General features: G+C 30.5%; 3 protein-coding genes across 13 annotated transcripts in view; 2 read left to right on the top strand and 1 right to left on the bottom strand.

Moving 5' to 3' along the window:
* Positions 1-64: 64 nt before the first annotated feature.
* Positions 65-6,376, bottom strand: eIF4EHP (eukaryotic translation initiation factor 4E homologous protein). 3 transcript variants are annotated; one of them, XM_074137116.1, is made up of 7 exons: positions 6,247-6,376; positions 5,625-5,777; positions 5,452-5,524; positions 5,041-5,280; positions 3,533-3,685; positions 2,561-2,697; positions 65-307 (listed from the first exon to the last, which is right to left on the bottom strand). In XM_074137116.1, the coding sequence occupies exons 2-7, from the start codon at positions 5,633-5,635 to the stop codon at positions 214-216; spliced, it is 708 nt and encodes a 235-aa protein (XP_073993217.1). In that variant the 5' UTR covers positions 5,636-5,777; positions 6,247-6,376; the 3' UTR covers positions 65-213. The 3 variants fall into 3 exon arrangements, with proteins under 3 accessions (XP_073993217.1, XP_073993215.1, XP_073993218.1); XM_074137114.1 differs by having other exon boundaries at positions 6,125-6,266; XM_074137117.1 differs by lacking the exon at positions 6,247-6,376 and adding an exon at positions 5,863-6,036.
* LOC141458738 (pre-mRNA-processing factor 17) lies at positions 6,295-11,419 on the top strand. 2 transcript variants are annotated; one of them, XM_074137108.1, is made up of 11 exons: positions 6,295-6,413; positions 6,841-6,998; positions 7,075-7,291; positions 7,381-7,619; positions 7,711-7,807; positions 8,315-8,529; positions 8,623-8,731; positions 8,811-8,965; positions 9,045-9,178; positions 9,309-9,530; positions 9,672-11,419. In XM_074137108.1, exons 1-11 carry the CDS (start codon positions 6,347-6,349, stop codon positions 9,847-9,849), a joined length of 1,791 nt encoding a protein of 596 aa, XP_073993209.1. In that variant the 5' UTR covers positions 6,295-6,346; the 3' UTR covers positions 9,850-11,419. The 2 variants fall into 2 exon arrangements, with proteins under 2 accessions (XP_073993209.1, XP_073993210.1); XM_074137109.1 differs by having other exon boundaries at positions 6,343-6,482.
* A 1,299-nt stretch (positions 11,420-12,718) lies between these two features.
* The window catches only part of LOC141458789 (nucleoprotein TPR-like), a 31,859-nt gene continuing 25,061 nt past the window's right edge, over positions 12,719-19,516 (top strand). For 4 of the 8 annotated variants that reach the window (XM_074137234.1, XM_074137235.1, XM_074137236.1 and 1 more), the window contains exons 1-14: positions 12,719-13,020; positions 13,091-13,253; positions 13,329-13,550; positions 14,434-14,593; positions 14,708-14,882; positions 16,289-16,513; positions 16,847-17,025; positions 17,100-17,186; positions 17,254-17,353; positions 17,443-17,576; positions 17,989-18,147; positions 18,240-18,419; positions 18,538-18,684; positions 18,771-18,848. In XM_074137234.1, coding sequence (XP_073993335.1) covers positions 12,858-13,020; positions 13,091-13,253; positions 13,329-13,550; positions 14,434-14,593; positions 14,708-14,882; positions 16,289-16,513; positions 16,847-17,025; positions 17,100-17,186; positions 17,254-17,353; positions 17,443-17,576; positions 17,989-18,147; positions 18,240-18,419; positions 18,538-18,684; positions 18,771-18,848 — 2,172 coding nt within the window. In that variant the 5' untranslated portion in view covers positions 12,719-12,857. The remainder of the gene's footprint in view (positions 13,021-13,090; positions 13,254-13,328; positions 13,551-14,433; positions 14,594-14,707; positions 14,883-16,288; positions 16,514-16,846; positions 17,026-17,099; positions 17,187-17,253; positions 17,354-17,442; positions 17,577-17,988; positions 18,148-18,239; positions 18,420-18,537; positions 18,685-18,770; positions 18,849-19,516) is intronic. The other 4 variants (XM_074137237.1, XM_074137239.1, XM_074137241.1 and 1 more) reach the window with 1 other exon arrangement.

The following is a 19,516-nucleotide window of genomic DNA, read 5'->3' on the forward strand; positions in this document are numbered from 1 at the left end:
AACTATCTTACCACTTTAATTGGAAATAGGGAAACTTATCAATGAAGAAATATAAACGAATATATGCTGATAAAAAAAAAATGAAATCTATTTTCGTTTATTTTTAATGTTCACAACATTAAAAATTGAAGAACAAAATAAAAAATAAAACGGAAACCCACACTCTAAAATTACAAAGGAATAACTCACAAAAGAAAAAAAAACCACCAGCGATCAGGAGACACTATTATTTGATGGTTCCTCTTTGGTAGAATTATAAGTAGATTCCATTTTCAAAGAAATATGCGTTGTATCGGCTTTCAATGATCTAAAAAAATGATCAGCAATTTTCAATATGTATAGTTGACTTCTAAAAAGTAACTTCTGCTTACAGCAAAATATGATGGAAAAAAGAACACCAACACCAAAGAAATTATAAAATACCGAAATTATATTTCTCTTTGGCCTTTCTCAGTCCTCATTTATTGTTACTTAATTAAAATAATAATACTAATTCAAAAAATTGGGCAGCGTGCTTTGTTACTTAGATGTGAAAATAAATATTTTGAACTCGGTTGGAAGAGAGTATTGAAAAAGTGGTTCTATAGCTAGCAAACATTTCGACACGGATGTTTGCCTCAATGGATCTGATATGATAAGGTGGTGTAGGTACTGCTCCAAAGTAAATGTACCTTTACCCCATATCAGCCCTTGAACGCATGAATCAACTATCAGGATTTCTCAGTATACAGACTTACTAACAGGACTACTATTTATTTATCTTCTAGCCACCTTCTAAGAAGGTAAATGTTTTTGAAGAAAAGTTGTTGGTATTCATTCTTCTGGCCGGCAGTTATTTATCTTTAGATAAAGTCTAATTTAATTAAGTTTTCAAAAATCCAGGTCCGTACGAGTATGTAGATTAGGATGTTTCAAAAAATGACTTTTAAATTTTAAAGAGCGCCGGGCGGAAAATCAAAGTTCATTTAAAAACAAAAAGTTTCGTCCATAATAGAGTAAAATCGATTAACATTTATATATATATATATATATATATATATATATATATATATATATATATATATATAAATCCTTATTAAATGTTTTGTATCTTTTCACATTATTAGCGAAACATGTAATTGTACAAAGTTTATTTAAATATAATTTGCTATAAAGACAATGCAGTTGGAATCATTTTGATGGCCTTTTTATTTTCAAAGTTATGAATAATTAAAGAAGCTGTATTTTAAAAAAAAATAATATTAAGAAAAATATACATTTTTGAAAAATTTCGATTAATTAACGTTAAAATCACTTCATTTTTTATGTGTTTCGTACAGAATTTAAAAAACAAATAATTTTGGTTACTGAAACGTCTAAATTAGGAAATATTTTGCATTTATTGTTACAATTTGAAATTAATTTACTTTCAATCAATCAGTTTCAACTGCATTGTCTTTATAGCAAATTATATTTAAATAAACTTAGTACAATTACATGTTTCGCTAATAATGTGAAAAGATACAAAACATTTAATAAGGATTTTTTTTATAAAAAAAAAAAGCAAAACAAAAATTTTTTGATCAATGATAGCGACCTCTAAATATTAATCGATTTCGCTCTATTATGGACGAAAATTTTTGTTTTTAAATTAACTTTGATTTTCCGCCCGGCGCTCTTTAAAATTTAAAAGTCATCATTTTTTGAAACACCCTAATGTAGATGAGCTATAAAGTCACGAACTTTCTTGAGTTACAAAAAAAGTAACCGTCAATTTTTTTTGTAGGTACACAAATTATTATAAGCAGACATGCCCAAATGGTGTGGAGGGTTAAAAACATTAAAATGAAGCATACACTTTGTATGCCATATTCACCTGAACGGTTTCAGAGGCTGTAAGTATTAATTGAATAAAATGATCTCTTTCACCAGGATCATTGCTAATCGGAAATGAGATTATGCGACGAGAAAATTTGTATGATCTTCTCAAAATGTCGAGTATCCGTTCAATACAGGGTATAAGAAGCCCATGGAATGTTTTACATTATTAGTAGTTATGTTTAACAACATACAAACTTATAAGTAGAATCATTCCATTTAATCATATCTAAGTATTATGATGCGTGAAATATTGTCAAGAATTATTTAATTTTGAGTTTTTGTAAACAGCTCAATAACAATTGAATTAAAGTTGTTGACCCCGTATTTTATGCATTCTGCAATAACTTGTGAACTGTTATGAAATTTTTGAAACTCGTAATTTCTCAACGTTTGAAATCATAAGCATTTTTGAATCAAGGAATACAGATTTTATGGAAGAAATTTTTCATACTTCAGAAGAAAAGAATGTCAACTTTATCAAACAATTTAAAAAAAAAAAATCTCTCCTGCGTTACAAAATTCATCTAACAATTTCGTTTACATTTTAACTGTTCAATCAATACCACTTTCAGAAAAATGAAATAAGGCTAAAAAACTGGCTCGGAAAGTAACTTCATTTGTAAATATTTTTATTGATAAATAAGGAAAAAATAATCACGATTCCTTGTTATTTGCTTTTGCTTTCGAAGCTGATACGTACTTTAGACTATCGTTGTGTGTCTTGTATTCGAGCACAGTATTAGTTGGTAGATTCAACACCCTTCTCATTGTGTCTCTTATACGGGCAGTTGTCGCTTGATCTGAGGCTGTACGATTCCATACGCAGATTATATCCTCCTAGAAAATTCCAATTATGTTTGAAATGCGGCTTATTACTAATTTATATGTTAATAAAGAAATACTAGATAGGGATCCCACACAAGGTTGGGGAAAATTGATCCCAATATGTGAAAAGGAGGAATGGAAAAATAACACTGATTGACACCTCGAAAAGAATAGTGGTGCAAAATTGTTTTTCACAGGACTTCCTGTGGCAGGAAGACAAAGAGACCAACTATCCCTCATACAAAAGTATTTGATACTCTAGAGGGTCTTGAGAAAAATGACGGTAAATCTTAGAGGAAATTTATAGACGTGCGGTATTTCACTGCTTTTGTAGTGTATTTGTTTTATAGTACTTGTCTTCTACTGCAATTATGACCTTCAATGAAAACGAAATTCACACAGTTGAGAGACAGGGATCCTAACTGCTTCTAAGGAAATGAGGATGAACTGCTGGGACAAATTTTTAGGACAAGTAATGTAAAATGTCTTGTACAGGATTAAAAAGAAGTTTGAGCTGAAAGATCTGCATGAATAAAGTGATGAAAATTGTTCGGATTGAGAAGGTTGCAAGGGTACATCGGCTGGCCCTCTATAAAGAATGGTTGCAAGCTACAGCTCACGAAAGACATACGGAGAAGTATCCGGGTGACAAAAGACCAAGAGGAAGAACTCATTAGCGATGACTATAGGAGGTGGAGGACAATTTGGAGAGACTAGTGCCAGGTAGTGCCGAAGAAAAGCTGGTGTTCGTATCTTCTAGGAGCTCTAAGAGGCAAAAATCCTTCAGGGACAATAGAGCCGAAAAGATAGAACTAATTTAAATTGTTTTATTTTCATTCCTACTCACTTGAAATCTTATAGATACGACTGCTCCACAAATTTCCTGGCCCACCATAAACTGTTCACCAAGCATCGCAAGAACAAGGTTCTCCCAGCATCGAGAGGCGAGTCCTTTTCGCAAACGTACTATCCATTTACCACCTCGCTGATTTGCTTCATCCTGTTTAAAAAAGCATTTCATTAAGTTTAATTCATAAAAGGAAGCGTCAAAAATTAGGTCATTGGCTCCATGAGATCTCTCTCCCACATTCTCTCAGAGCAATGCTAAGCATAGGTTGTCATGAATTATATGGGTCCCAAAAAAAGAGAAAAACAGCGCTGAACCCTGCTTGAGAATCCAGCTCGCTAACACAATCTGATTCTTCTATTTTATTAAACGTGTCCAACAATGGTAAAACTTAAGTACAGGACTCTGTCCTTAGCGCATTCTATAGAACGTTTTTTGTAACCTTCCCTCTTGTTGCGGGTCTAGAATTCTATATTAATATTAGGAAAGAATTTTTCATTTCAACCTTATTGTATGAATATAAAAAGAAAGAATTAACACTTCCTACTGTGGAATAAAAAAAATTAAGAAAGGTTAACTGCAATATCAAGAAAAAGAGCCTTTTCAAAAATGTGTGCACTAAAATTCCGATGGTTTTCGAAATTTCTCGCTTCCGCCTATTAAAAAAAAATATTTAAAATTTGAAATCAGTTAAACAAAAGTAATACAGGTTATACTAACAAAGCATGTAATTAATCATTGATATCCTTGAAGTCCAAACAAAACTACTTTTTTTTAAAGAAATGATTTAACTAAATGTGATAAAAAACGATGTTGTAATATATGTTTAAAAAATAGTTGCTTTAATTGAATATTTTACTTTTTATTCAAAATAATTGTCGATAATTTTCCGGAAAACATTGAATTATTCCAAAATCTATCATAATGTAAGAACGGCTTTCAAATTTAAATACCTTGAATGGTGAGTAATATCCTTAATCTTGATATAGAAAATAGAACCCTCCTACCTTGGCTTTTTTTTTTTTTGTAATTAAAGAATAATTTAATTTTAAACCACCCTTTCGGTAGCCTTTAGAATTTGTGCATTATGAACAGCTACTTTATTTCAAATTTCCCTTCCTAATTTTTCTCGTTTTTAAAAAAGTAAAAAAACTTCAAAAATGCGCCATAAATAAAGTGAATACTGAAAACTGGAGATAATGACCTCGTTGTTGAGTTACAAGTTTCGACTCAATATCTCAATAATGGTTGAAGATATAATGGCACAAAATTAATTAATTTTTGGATATTTTTATGCACTTAAGAATGTCATCTTAATTCAAGAGAAATCTCAATACTTCCTAATCGAAGTTAAGCTTTAGTTATCATGTTTCGACAAAGTGAATTCACAGAAGAAATCGGTTAAACAACATAATAACTCCGCATTGCTTAGATTAGTCACAAAATTAATCGTTCCAATAAGACATTTGTTATTAAGTAAACGAGAAAACATTAAGAAGAAAACTTACTTCCCACATGGGTTTAATTCCAACTTTGAAGAGGTGAAAGTCAGAATGGCTTTGTAAATCAGAGGGTCTAGCTAAATGACTGTTGATAGCCCAAAATTGTTCCACAGAACCAAAACTTCCAATTAACTTTAGATTCTGATCGTACGGTTGCACTGACTGCTTACCGGGGGATCTCCGACTGTACCATAACCAATAACAATACTGAAGCTTGTGATCTCCTGGAGGTATTTCTAAAGGCACCTACCAAACAAATTATAATGACATAATTAATGAAATAAAAGATTTAAATATTAAATCATTAAAATTATAAAGGCACAAAGATACAAAGAAAGAACAGCAAATGCGAAGGTTACATATTAGCACTGGTAACCAGTTTTACTCTTTATCTGATTGCATATCAAAACTACTCACTGATGAAATTAAATCCGCACTTTTGATATCTTTTGACCCATCGTCTTCGCCGCTTTCATCACTGTTTTTGACACTAAAGGGAAAAAAGTGCTTAAATAAAAAGAATAAACATATTTTTGATCCGAGAAAGAAACTATTATAAATACTTATCAGAATAATTAAAAATATTCTACCTGCGATACATGCCCTTTTCAGCAAGATTTCTTTACTCTTATCTCCTTTTATTTGACGATTCCTTCTAATTTTGTGGTATCTTTAAGACTTAGATCTCGAAGTGACATTGATTCCAATTTAATCAGTTAAATCTCCAAACATGTCATCTGATGCTAGAGATGGATAAGAAAGATAAGAAAATAAAACTTATTTTAATTTTAGATTACTACAAAATACAAAATAAAAAACGACATTTACATAGTTTCAAGAGGTTCAAATGTAAAACTGATGAAAGCTTTGCAGAACTTTCGGAAGTTTACAAATCATTCATAATTAATATATTTAAAGTATGCTTTTAGCCTTGATGAGTTAGAAAACACGTAATAAACGTGAATTAAAAAAATCAGGGACCTTTTTTTTGCATGTTTTGTAAAAATCTTGTTGATGTAAGAAAAAAATTCTTAATATTATTTAAAACAAATCTAAAAATCCAAATATTAGAATCCAAAGTTTTACTTACGCTTTAAATTTAATTATCATAACTTTCGTTCCAGTTATATACAACAGTAATTATAAAAAGATAACAATAAATACGAATACTGATCTGATTATATTAAAAAAAACTTATTTCAGCTTATTTACAAATTTCAGCTGTCTCAGCTGGTTAATGGTTACTTCCTAACTCCAGCTATTGCAGTGCAGAGCAGATCAATCTCGAACAGGGCTCCAGCTGAATACTTCTATGTTCCTGAATACAAATGCAAACGCAAAACATTCATCTTTAGGGTTATCTGAAGTTATTTATTATGGTTATCAGTAATTATATACAAACGTTTTTGGTTTATAAAAATAATGTGTGTATTTAATGATTTCAAGATGTAAGAACCTAATATTTACATGAAACAAACAGACTATAATTTCAAGTTATCCGACAAAACTATAACTTAATATTTTTAGCGGTTTTGTTTACTTTATTAACAATAATTGACTTGTCTTGTTTTTTGTAATATAAAAGAAAAAAACCTTGTAAATGCTCATTTAAAAAGATATTTATTTTCTTAAGAAGAAATAGTATTTATGCATATTGGATCTTTTAAAACGATTTTTTTTTTAATTGCCTTTAGTATCAGGGGCTAGCTGTACTATAAACACTAAAGACGTTGAGTTTGTGCTTTGTGGAGGTAATACCCAGCAGGTTATAATGCTCTAACGTTCATCTTTCATTCAATCTTACAGAAATGTTACAATTACTCCAGTACGGTGAAAGTGATAGTGACAGTAAAGAAGACGAGGATGAAAGAAATGAAGAAAATAAGTTACATTTGACTCCATTGCCAAAAACTTCAACTCTACCAACAATGGCGATATGTGCTGCTCCTGTAGCTTTACCTCCTGTAAATTTTACATTATTATTATTATTTTTAGATGAATCTAATTGTTAAACAAGATTCTCAGATATATTCATTGCAGGTAGAATTTAAACCTCTTAATTTCATCGATACTACCACTAAGGAGATGGCAGTGAACCTTAAGTATGAAGAGTTATTTGCACCTGAAGTAGGCCCTGAAAATCCATTTTTAAGTGCACAGCAAAAGGCCCCTAAGAATATTTTATCAGGATATGTTGAACAAGCTCATATGAGCGAATTTCAATTTGAGAACCAACGAAAAACCTTTACAAGTTTTGGTATTTTTTTGTTTTTGCGTCATATTTGCAAGGTTTTTTTTAATAGTGTTTGATTTTTATTTAAATAGTGAAATAACTTTATTTTATAGGATATGCTATCGATCCATCAATAGACAATCTTGGTAGGACTAATGAAGAAGGTGCTCCAATCATTGGAAATGAGTTGGCTGCTACGGAAAGTAAAATGAAAACAGTATTTGAATCCACATCAAAAAGACCCTTAGATAAAAGGAAAAAGAAGAAAAATAATGACCCCTCAGATGTTGAAGGATTTCTTGGCCCATGGGCTTCATTTGTTGATGAGAAAAGAGTGGCCAAACCTGGAGCGGTAATGTTACTTCCTAGTATTATTGTACTGAATTATATATAATTTTATCTGTGTGTTAGATTTTTTAAAAAATTAACAATATGCATTTTAGGAAGTTGCTGAGGAACTAGAAGAGTATTTGGCAAAAAAACAGAAATTAGGAAAGAAGATTGATGACAAACCTCTAGAAGAAAAAACTGTGTTGCACAGTAAGTCATTAAATTGTCCAATTACCTTTTGGTGAGAAATAATTTAAAACAAAATTAAGTAATCTGATATTAACTATTTTACGAGATTAGTATATAGGAGCTTTTTGAAAAGCATTCGATATTATTATTATTGTTTTTTTTTTTGGTAGCAAGGATTCGGTCAAATTCTTCTCATTGCACTATCTGATCTAGTTTAATAAGTGTATTTATACAATTAGAATTAATACTTTGCTAAAACGTATTTTTTAAATCAACTTCGAAATTCGTTTTCAGAAGTAAACTCATGTTGAAAAAATTTGATTTGGACGAAAGAAAAAAGTAAATCTTTTAAACGCAAAAACTATTTAAACAAGTTTACTGCTTACTCTCTCCACACCACCATCCCAAAAAAACATACACAATTAGAAACGTGAATTGTTAGAAACGTTGAATTGATAAATATTAATATATTTTTTCCCCAACCTTTAGAACTGCATTCAATTTCAATTATCTTTGCTAATGTTGCAGTAAAAGATATAGTCGACTACCAGGGTCGTAATTTTCTCCATCCACCGCAAGATGTTGGTGTAAATCTTCGTTCTGATTCACCACCAGATAGATGCTTTATTCCTAAAGTTGAAATACATTGTTGGCGTGGACATACTAAGGGTGTCGCTGCTATCAGGTGGTTTCCAAAATCTGCTCATCTTCTACTATCAGCCAGCATGGATTGTAGAGTGAAGGTTAAACATGAATGTTATTTGTGACTTTAAAAAAAAAAAACCATAAGCCGACTTTATTTTGAGATACCTTAAATTAATGCTTCTGTATTTTAGATATGGGAGGTGTATAAAGAACGGCGATGCATAAGAACTTATTATGGTCATCGGCAAGCGGTTAGAGACATTTGTTTTAACAACAGAGGAAATAAGTTTTTGTCCGCCGGTAAGAAATTATCTTATATTTGTAGTATAATTATAATTAGTTAACTATCAATTATTTACACTACCTATTGTTTTGAAAGCTTATGATCGTTACATAAAACTATGGGATACGGAAACTGGCGAATGCATATCTAGATTTACTAGCAGAAAGATACCGTATTGTGTCAAGTTTAACCCAGATGATGATAAGCAGGATCTTTTCGTAGCTGGTACATCAGATAAAAAAATAATATGTGTAAGTTATAAATATATTCTTGGAATTTCAATTTTGTGATTTTGTAGCAAACGTTATTTTTTTTATTATTACATTTTAGTGGGACGTTAGATCTGGTGAAATCGTTCAAGAATACGATCGACATTTGGGAGCTGTTAATTCGATCACATTTGTCGATGAAAATAGAAGATTCGTAACTACCTCGGATGACAAAAGTTTAAGAGTGTGGGAATGGTGAGGATTGAAATAGTTTTCGATAAACTATAATAATTTTTGATACTCATGTGTCCGCTCTTAAGCTTTCCTTATCTTACCTAGCAATGCTGCTGGAAATTAGAGATATAAATTATATTTTCATTTTCAGGGATATACCAGTAGATATGAAGTACATTGCTGATCCAACAATGCACTCAATGCCAAGTGTCACACAAAGTCCCAATGGGAAGTGGTTAGCTTGTCAGAGCATGGATAATAAAATAGTCATCTTTTCAGCTTTGAATAGATTCAAATTGAATCGTAAGAAAACATTTACGGGCCATATGGTTGCTGGATACGCTTGCTCCCTTGATTTTTCCCCAGATATGAGGTAAGTACTTATCACAAAGGATTTTATCTCCTTTACAAAAACTTACAGTTTTAAAAGTTAAGTATAAGGATTTGAGAAAATTTGAGACTAATTCATTCACTGCTCTTCTTTTTATGTCTAATTATCATATTAATCTTTTAGCTACATCGTATCAGGGGATGCCGATGGGAAATGTTATGTATGGGACTGGAAGACTACAAAATTATTCAAGAAGTGGAAGGCACATGACAGTGTATGTATAGCTGCATTATGGCATCCTCATGAACCCAGTAAAGTGGCTACAGCTGGTTGGGATGGCTCTATTAAATATTGGGATTAATATTCTTTTAATTACACAACTAACTAAAGGTGTGTAATATACCTCTTGAATATATGGTTTGATTTTTTACCAGCATCAAATTAACTGAATCTTAATTTGGTAAATTTAAGGTTATTGACAGACATATTAAATCTTCCAAATTATTATTATTATTAATTCATTTTATCGAATATCGCATTTGTACAAAAGTAAAATAAGTACTAACTAGACCTCTGTTTAAAACAGTTACATGTATAAAATTTTCAAAGCAATTACTGTTCAAGATTAAAATTCAAAATATCTGAATAATTGATCAGGCTTTCCGCCTCTTTTATTCTAAATCGTCATAAACCATCGAAACTTACAGCAGAACACAAGGGGTGTCTTATTTAGAGACGATGTCTTATTTAGATCATCTAATATCACCACGGTCTCAATAATTTGTAATATTAGGTACAAAAAGTAAATTTGATATGTATTACATGTTTCGACGTTCTATAAGGTATAAGTGCGCCTGTTACAATTAAAAGAAGACTTGCTCATTAATTCAAGAAAGTTTATTTTAGAGAATTTATTTAAATTTTAAACTATAATTAGATTTGTACTTATTATCAATTGTTTATTCTTGAAAATTGGTTGACTCCAAGAAAAAATAGAATAGAAGGGCTCACTAGTCCAGAACATGAAGCGGTAGAGACCAGTAATGTTGCCCTTAGATTTTCTTTTCCTAGGAGTATCGATTACAGGCGATAAGTCCGAATGAAATAATGCTGCCTAGTGACCAGATTGCTGGATACACTAGTTCTGGCATCAGTCACTAGATATTTCTTAATGAAGAATTAAAAAGAAATAGTAAAATCTCCAAATGATAAAATTAAAACTTCTGATACATTATATTTTTACATTTATATAAGATACTTTTTAAATTTAACAACTTGGAAAATTTGGAAAATCCAGACGCGCAGTAGTTAATGCTCTAAACAATTTTTGAGTGTGTAATTATAAATACAAATCTTTATTTTTAATAAATTACTGCACTACATTAAGAATTTTGAGAGAAAAAAAAGTTGATAGGTATTTTTTTAATTGTACTGACCTTTTCTTACCTTGATAGTCCTCTTATAACGAAAGTGTTCTACAAACGCTTTACACGAAATAATATAGACATAAATTTACAATATTTATCGCAATAAAATAAATGTAAAAATTCTGCTTTCTAAGTTTTAACAATAAGTTGTATTTTGATAATTGTTATAAAACTTCCAGCTTTTTGAGTTTTATCTGTAAATCATGTATGCAACCTTTTTTTTTTTTTTGCAATTTGTCTTTAGTTATGTTTCATAATTTATTTTATTTTTTTGCATAATTAGGCGAAGTAATAATATTAGTTTAAAATTGATTAACTAAACATCAGAAATCAGGTATGCAATGAACTAATAAAATGTGCATTTTAATGTAAATTGTAGTTTATGTAAAACTATTCATTGCAGTCGTCCCAAAAACCATTTCCACATTGTTTTCTTCTTCGTTTTAGTTTGTAACTTTATTGAATCTTGTATATATCGTTTTGTAAATACAGATTTGAACCCAGTTTACTTTTATTTATTTTAATGTACACCGAATAAAGACGCAAATATAGAGCTTCATGAACTTGAAGACAAACATCCTAAAGACCTTATCAAATAAAAGTGCAAACTATTCGGTAAATAGTTATGTACATCTCTTTCTTTACTCGGAAAATTTCCACTTTTTGTTTTATTATTACTTTAAATTATTTTCATTTCTCTGAGCTATTTTCGGTAATATATTATCTAAACCCTCTTCTCATTAAAATCCTTCTAAACACCTCAACTTCATTCCACACTAATTCGATATCTAAGAGGTTGAGCAACTGCTCCTATCTTATTTATGTTAAACAAAAGTTTTACTTGATATACATACATATGCAGTCGTAAATCACTTAATAAATGAAATTTCCTAAGATTTCTTTTTATTTTTTGTATTACAACGAAAGACTTTTTTCGCATCGAGTAGATTTGAGAGGCATGTATAAAGCATCTACATGTTTATATTTGTATGCGAGTAACTAATGTAAAGCTAGAAATTTGTTGATTGCTTCTGATTATATTCCAAAAAACTGGGGAAAAAAATGAGCTTGATAAAGTGGCTCATTCAGTAGCTGAATTTGGCCAGTATAAGGTAATTGCTGAGTTTCATTATAATACCGAATTGAAATAATGAATTTGAACTTTCCACGAATTTATATTTCTGAGTTACATTGACCACGAAACTCCCCTACTGAAACACACATTAATTTACATGCAGTGAGAAAGAGAGAAAGAACACATTTATTAAACCCACTAGTTGTTAAACTAGAAATTTTGGGTGACTATTTTTTAAGAGCAATGTAATCGCATAATGTTCATCTAACAATTGACTTTTATTTGATACATGTTCCCATTTCATCAAACTTTTACTAAATCTGTGTATCAGTTTTTTATAAGCTATAAGTAGGCAAATAGACATAGTAGGAGAAATGTGAATGGAAAATAGAGTTTCTGTATCTTTCCGTTTGATCTTCTAAATATATTCCGAAAAAATTAAATTTAATAAAGTATTCATAGATTACTCCAGTGGAATTTCCAATCGTCTAATTCTTTAGAAATAAGAAAAGTTCAAAAAAAGTAATAGATCGTGAGACTGGAAAAAATTAAGGTATTTAAAAATAAGAGTGGGAACGATTACAGCGAACATTCTCTTTGAAATTGAAAATTACTTCTTTCTTTTGATTCTTAATCAACAAAGATTAAATTTATTTTTGTGTTTAAATTAAAGTCACATGGACAGGTCGTTTGTCTACTTGGTCTGCAAAGCAAAGTGTCAAAGTGAGCTTATTACCGAGAGGTTATACCATTTTGAAATTTTATAATTCCATTAAGTTGCTATTGTTGTTTGGTCAGCGACTGCATCTTTTTTGTGTATATTTTTGTTAAAGTTGTTTCATTTGCCTAAATACAGCGAAGTATGAAATGGCAAATGAAGCTAAAACATTGTTATTAAAAGGAATAACGGAAACAGAATATAGTAGAATCGAAGAACCAGTTAGAAACAAAATAGAAAGTGTGCTTAATGAGCAAATTCAAGATTTTTTAAGTGCAAAAATTTATTTTGAGACTACACGAGGTTCACAAGGTTAGTTTTTTGTTTGTATAATTTTCTTACTTTCATTCAGCATTTAGTACCAGGTTACTTTTTGGTTTAGAAGTTAAAGTTAAAGACCTAGAAGAACATCTAAGAACTGCTGTACAAGAGAAAGATGAAATAAAAATAAAATTCGATGTATTGCAATCTCAGTTTGATGAGACGAACAAAACTTTATCGACTGTTAGAAATCAGCTCAACAGTATTAGAGATGAAGTGCAAAGGTAGACTACCCCTTTAATATTTGAATGTACGTTGAAATATAAAAATTACTTTATTCATTGTTGAAATGTTACTAGACTGGAAAAGCTTGCTGATAATTTAAGACGGGAAAGAAATGAAGCCACTGACGAAAAACAAACTGCAGCTAATCAGTTAGTGAGGCGTCACGCTGAAATTGATAGATTAAAAATTGATATAGATGCACTTAATGCAGAACTTAAGGCTTCTCTTCAAGCTAAATGTGAAGCAGTAGCTGCGGCAGAAGACATTCAGTCCAAACAAACCGAACTCGCGCACAAGTAAGTTTTTTTGTTAGTACACAATAGTGCTGATGTTAAATTTATGACTTAAGGCAAGATCAATGTCAACGTTAAATGTTTTTTTAATTTGAGTAAGGGAATGGTGCTGCAGCTAATAGCCGTTCCATATTCTTCCTTTACAGATCTCTCCATCAAGCTTTCTTGCAAGGAATTTCAATAATTTCTGACATCTCAAACCTACCTTTTAATTTTTACTATTCCTCTCTCCTTCCATTGTCTAAAAGACCTAACATCTCATTCTTCCATATAGCCACTGACGCTGACACCTTTTGCACATAGTTTTACATTCTCGAACGTCTTCAATATTTTAGATCTTTGAACAATGTACCTTTTCTTTAGCGTCTTTCCTGATCTTTTCACAAACCTCTGCACCTTAAGCTAGAATTCAACAGCCAACTTTCCATTCTGTTTAAGTGTCCTTTTGATAATTTATAATTGATATAAACTATTTTGAAGGCTGTTTTTTCTCTCAAGCACCTCTTAATTATATGTGCATTTAATCTCATTTATTTGTACTTTTGAAGTGTAACTCTTCGTATGTAAAAGCCATTGATCAGCGAAATGCCGGGTGGTCAGAAAAAATTAAAATTTAAGTATTAATAACTTTTGGACTTGCTTCTATTTTAGCTTATGACTGGCGAAACGCAGCAAGCTTTAAACAATTTATAACCGCAGTATTTGATAAAATGTATTTTTATTTCTTCGTTTGTTAAGTTTAACATTACCAGAAAGAAAATTGAGTAGGCTATTCGAATCAGAACTTTGGAAATTTCATGAAATTTTGTCACTTCACTTCATAATAATATTTTACCTGCATAGCGGAGTTCTTAAAAGAAAAGTGATGACTGATTTTAATTTTTAGGGAAAAACTTTTAGAAAATGAACGGATTTTAATTTCCAAGCAAATTGTTGATCTTAACGCCGAATTATTTCAAGCAAATAATGCATTGTCAAAACAAAGAAGGGAAGCTACAAATGAAGCTATTAAGCTTCAGACAACAATTTCAGAAAAGGAAGAAGAGGTATGTTTGATAGGGAATGTTTCTTTTATAATTATTTCCATTTTTCTCAAAATATTTCGGGTTAGTGTGAAATTAAACCTTGCTCTAATTAACATTATTCCTTATTTAATTTAGTTGAGAATAATAAAAGAGCAAAATGTAAAATTGCAAGATCAAAATATTGAAATTGGTGAAAAACTAGCATTACTAACGGAAAGATTAAAAGAGCAAAAAGCAGAGGAAAAGAAAATTCAAGACGAATTACACCAGCAGTTAAACGCACAAACCAGCCTTGCAGACAATTATAAAGGTAATTGTACACTATTATAAGGTTTTTTGATTTGTCCCTAAAACCGCATAATGTGATATGACGAGTAAAGTTGTTGAATGCGTGCATAAAGTATGGCTATTCGCCAAGAAGAGGAGATCATTGCTAGGGAATAAAATGGCCGAATCATCAGTGTAGATGTCAAGATATAACGGGAGTTCAACAATGTATACTGAATATAAAAGAGGGGCAAGTATGCTTCCTTGAGGAACTCTAACAAGAATATGAAATGTAATTTTTATGTTGTCTTGTACGATACAATTTAAACATTTCTGCTTGAAGGTGGTTTGTTCGGTGCTTTTATTGACTTCAGGTGACCATTCGACTGTTTGAATCATGATTTACTTAGGTTAAAGTTTAAAAAAATGTAGTCATTAGTACTAAAATCATAAGAATTATCAAGTGTTCATATGATAATGCGGTTTTACAAATTCGTGGGGTTAATGCCTTGTCCAGACCTATAGATTTAACGGAAGTTGTTCTGCAGGATGAATCATGTAATCCTGTGCAATTTAATTTGTTTATAAGTGACTTCGAAACATATTTTAGAAGTAGAAATTTATCTGGGATTCCTATTGGAGTAGTGCCGACATTATTATATTATTTTAAACAGGGGGTACGTTACTGTTTGACGACTCATATACTGTTATTTGTTCTAAACCCAGCCTATTAGAGAAATATTGTTACGATAATTTTTCCCACTTTGATAAAAATAAAATGATGAGATTCTCAAAATCGCATAAAAAGTTTTTTAACAATTCTCTCTTACAACTGTCTTCAAAAAATAACTTTATTTCTGTGGATAAGAATGTTCAAGTTATAATTTATTCAAATTAAATGGTAAACTAATGGCTCCGCACTCCTCCAAGATCACATAATGTGGTGTGGACGTTTAAGTTCTGCCTGCAAAAATAGGTTATAAATAATTTATGAGGTGTTACATTTCTTTCTCTGCTAGCTATCTCACTATATCAATTTTGTTGACTCCATTGAAATCGGCATAAGCTTGCGTAAATCAAATTGGGAGAACTAGCTTAGACTGATTTCTGTAATTTTTTCTATTAATTTTATTTTCCTCTTCTTTTTTTGCTTCTGGCATACTCTACTTTTGGTGGGAAGAATTTTTTTTGGGCGCGTTACTAAAATTACGTCACTTAAATACTTTTTATTAAAATATCCAGATCTAGATTCTCTCAGACAGAACAGATTTTATAATATAATCATTTTCTCTTGGTTATGTAAAATATGCAGTGTCCACAGTTTAATGTTATGAAATCTTCATAACTATACAAACAAGCATAAAATTTCAGCTGCTGTCAATTAAATTAGTTTTCTGTATTTATATATTGTAAATATATATAGTTTTTGTTTTTTTAATTGGTATTTAGAGCGCTTAGCCGAATCCGAAGCGCATAGCGCTGAACTTGGTGGAGCTGTGAGAGAATTACAACGACTTCTGCAAGAGGCGACTAGTCAGTATAGTGATTTGGAGAGTAGGTTAAATCAGAACGAACAAGAAGCAGCTAACACTTTGCAAGCAAACCAAGAATCAATAAAAGCTCTGAAAGAAGAATTGAAACATGCAAATCTTTTATTGGAAGCCGTGAAGCAAGGTATGCTGCCTTTATTTGACGCTATAAAGGTCAATTGATTATAGAATTCATCCTTAAAAAAACAAAAAAAAATTACAGTTTAAAAATTAAGTATTAAAGTTTTTATTAAATGGCAAATTATTCACAAATCATCAAGTACCAAACATTTCATTCATAAATCAGTATTAATTTCAACAAAATAGAATTGTTAACTGTCCCTCTTGATAGTTTTTTATTATTATGTGTCCGACTTGAGGGCAGGAAGAAATTCATACCTGCAAAAGTTGAATATATAGATAAAAGTGCGAATTATTCAATTCCCTATTTAATGCAAATTTGTTTTTATTAAATTAGAATCTTCAGAAGCTGCAGTAAGTCGTCTGTCGCCAATGGCTGCCTCTGCAAGTAAATTACTAAAATCAGGCCTGACATTAACTCAACTCTACACAAAGTTTGCTGAAGTTACTAGGGAATTGATTGTTGAAAAAAATGAAAAAGAAGCTTTTAAAAAAGAAATGGAAATACTTCGTAAGGTAAGTAATTAGTTATCAAACTGTTTAAAATGTGTTTCTGTATTTTGTTTATGCCTTAATCTTAAAAATTACAGGAATTAGAAGAAAAGGTGCCGTTGATTCAGAAGCAGAAACAAGAATATGAATATACTCTCTCTTCGTTGGAAACACTTAAAGTTAAAGTAAGTTTTGGAATACCAAAGTGAATTTAGTTAGCTCGACTTGTTTTATTACATAACTTATTGTTAGGTCAATCAGTTGGAGGAAGAAAATGCAAAGTTAAAAGCTACGTCTTCCGAAGCGGAAGCAATGGTGGAACGATTGACTCAGTATAATAAGAGATTTAATGGTTAGTAGTCATTTGAAGAGTAAAACAGTTTAAACATTAATTTTAATCAAGGTTAACGTGATTATTTATGTTTTTTTATTTCTTTGTAGACACTATTAAAGATTTAAGCCGTCAAATATGTTATCTACTGCGAGAATTGGAGACTGTCAGAGGTAACGGCCAATCAGCTTTAACGGATATACCACCAGAAGTGCGACGAGCAGAATTGAAGACCAGTCCAGACGTAAGCGAGCTGAATTTTCCAAGGCATTAAAGTTGTTAATGATAGAATTTCGCTGGATATGTTCATGTGGTGTTCACTGAAAAGTAGAAATAGTTGTAAATAAAAGTCTCTTACTCTCTGTGAAGAGTGCCCTGAATTTTATGCTTGAACAATTGAACTCAAAAGCTGAATATTGTAATTCAAACTCCAAATTCGGAGAAAGATTTTTTGTGTTGAAGTTTAACCGAGGTTACCTTTAGATTGATTTTATTTTGGTATTTTAATTTTCTTCACAATAAAATTAATCTATTTTCTCCGATGATTCTCATTAGTTTTTCTATCTTGCGGTTCCAACAATTTTATAATATGATAAGATTTTAATATTACTGATGATAAGAACTATTTTTTTTAATCCATACGAGTATTATTGCAGGTGATATCGAAAAGCATGGTAACTTTCAGAGGAGTGGAAGAATTAAAATTATTGAATTTAGGTCTCTTAGTAACACTGATGGAGCAGTTGGATTCAGTAAAAGGAGGAAGTAGAATGAATGCAATGAGTAATGTAACTGAAGAAGTTAATGAACTAGAGGTTATTATTTTTTATGTTTATCATTAATAACTTCCTGATTGTAAGAGTTGTCAAGTTTTTGCTAAAATGTATATTCCTTTTCCATTTTGTAGGTTTTAAAGAAATATTTAGTTAAATTTGAAAATGTAGAACAACTGCAGTTAATAAATTTACAAATGTTAGCTTCTTTGAAAGAACTCAGTGCTGAAAGAGAACGAGAAGAGAAGGAAAGAGAAAGAAGAAATGCTGAAGGCGAGGATACCAAAGACAATTATAAACTTAAAGAACTACAGGTTAATCACATGATATTACATAAATGTTTGTTAGTTTACACTAAAGTCACTTACGAATTATTAAATCGCTAGAAAATTCTTCTGATAAATAAAGTTTATTTTTACAATAATTGTATAGGATGAAGTCTCACGTTTGGAGACAAAAGTTGAAGATCTACTGGATAGGGAGAAATTTTTAATGAAACAAATTGAAGTAATAAAAAATCAAAGAGATGTTTATCACAAGCTCTTTTTGGGCCAATCAAAGGGAAGTCCTTCTGCAGAGGTAATATTATGCTATAAACTTGTAACCTACATAAACAGTTCGAGAATATTCTTTCTTTTATTATTTTTTTTTAATTTCATTTAAAGGTTCCGATAGAATTGCACAATGCAGAAGAAATGGATGAATCTTCTAAGAAAGGTGAAAATGCTGGAAACAAAGCCGAGGTAAAATAGTTGTTTCAATTTTAGTTTTAATGTTGTGATACTTTTGAGACTAATATTAACATGTTGTTAAAGTACCTCATTTCCTCTTTAATTTTGGGGATAACAAGAAATTTTTCAATATCCGTAAAGAAAGTTTTTAAATAAAGATTTAACTCGCTTACCATAAATCGTTTTTTTAGGAGCAACAAACAGTAATAATAATAGATAGGTCAATAAAATTTCAAATATAAATTTGTTCGTCATTAATGTGAAGAATATAGAAAGAGAAATGAATCTAGGAATATTAAAATAACCTATTACTAGTTTTTTTATTTAAAAATAATAATATATCTTTCACCAAATATCAAACTTAATTAAAAGAAGCGAAAGCGATTTGCAGTGTACAGATCCAGTCCGTACATCCATAGTAGTTTCTGTAAAAAGATGTAAAAAAATCTTTTATGACATGAATTAGGATGTATTGCAACTTCGAACCTAAATTAAACACAAACAGATACAAGTTATGCTTTGGGACAGGTAATGATGCTTATCTAACCTTAAAATATTTGTTAGAATTAAATAAAGTAGAATGTATTAAGTAATTTAAGGTGGCTACTATTCAGAAAAATTCCTAGTTTAAAAGAAAACCCAATTATACACGTATTAGTAAAAAACAAAACGTCTTGAGT

The sequence above is a fragment of the Rhodnius prolixus genome, unplaced genomic scaffold, assembly GCF_049639745.1.
Source record: "Rhodnius prolixus isolate KJV_2025 unplaced genomic scaffold, Rpr scaffold_5, whole genome shotgun sequence".
Classification (NCBI taxonomy): Eukaryota; Metazoa; Arthropoda; class Insecta; order Hemiptera; family Reduviidae; genus Rhodnius; species Rhodnius prolixus.

What these genes read in the sequence shown, in the direction of transcription:
- eIF4EHP (XM_074137116.1), bottom strand. An exon ending in GTGCGGATTTAATTTCATCA is followed by an intron (nt 5,281 to 5,451) that starts GTGAGTAGTTTT and finishes TTTGTTTGGTAG; the next exon opens with GTGCCTTTAGAAATACCTCC. An exon ending in TCGTATCTATAAGATTTCAA is followed by an intron (nt 2,698 to 3,532) that starts GTGAGTAGGAAT and finishes GGAATTTTCTAG; the next exon opens with GAGGATATAATCTGCGTATG.
- LOC141458738 (XM_074137108.1), top strand. Translation starts at nt 6,347, where the DNA reads ATGTTCCTGAATACAAATGCAAACGCAAAACATTCATCTTTAGGGTTA. An exon ending in AAATAAGTTTTTGTCCGCCG is followed by an intron (nt 8,732 to 8,810) that starts GTAAGAAATTAT and finishes TTGTTTTGAAAG; the next exon opens with CTTATGATCGTTACATAAAA. An exon ending in GATTTTTCCCCAGATATGAG is followed by an intron (nt 9,531 to 9,671) that starts GTAAGTACTTAT and finishes TTAATCTTTTAG; the next exon opens with CTACATCGTATCAGGGGATG.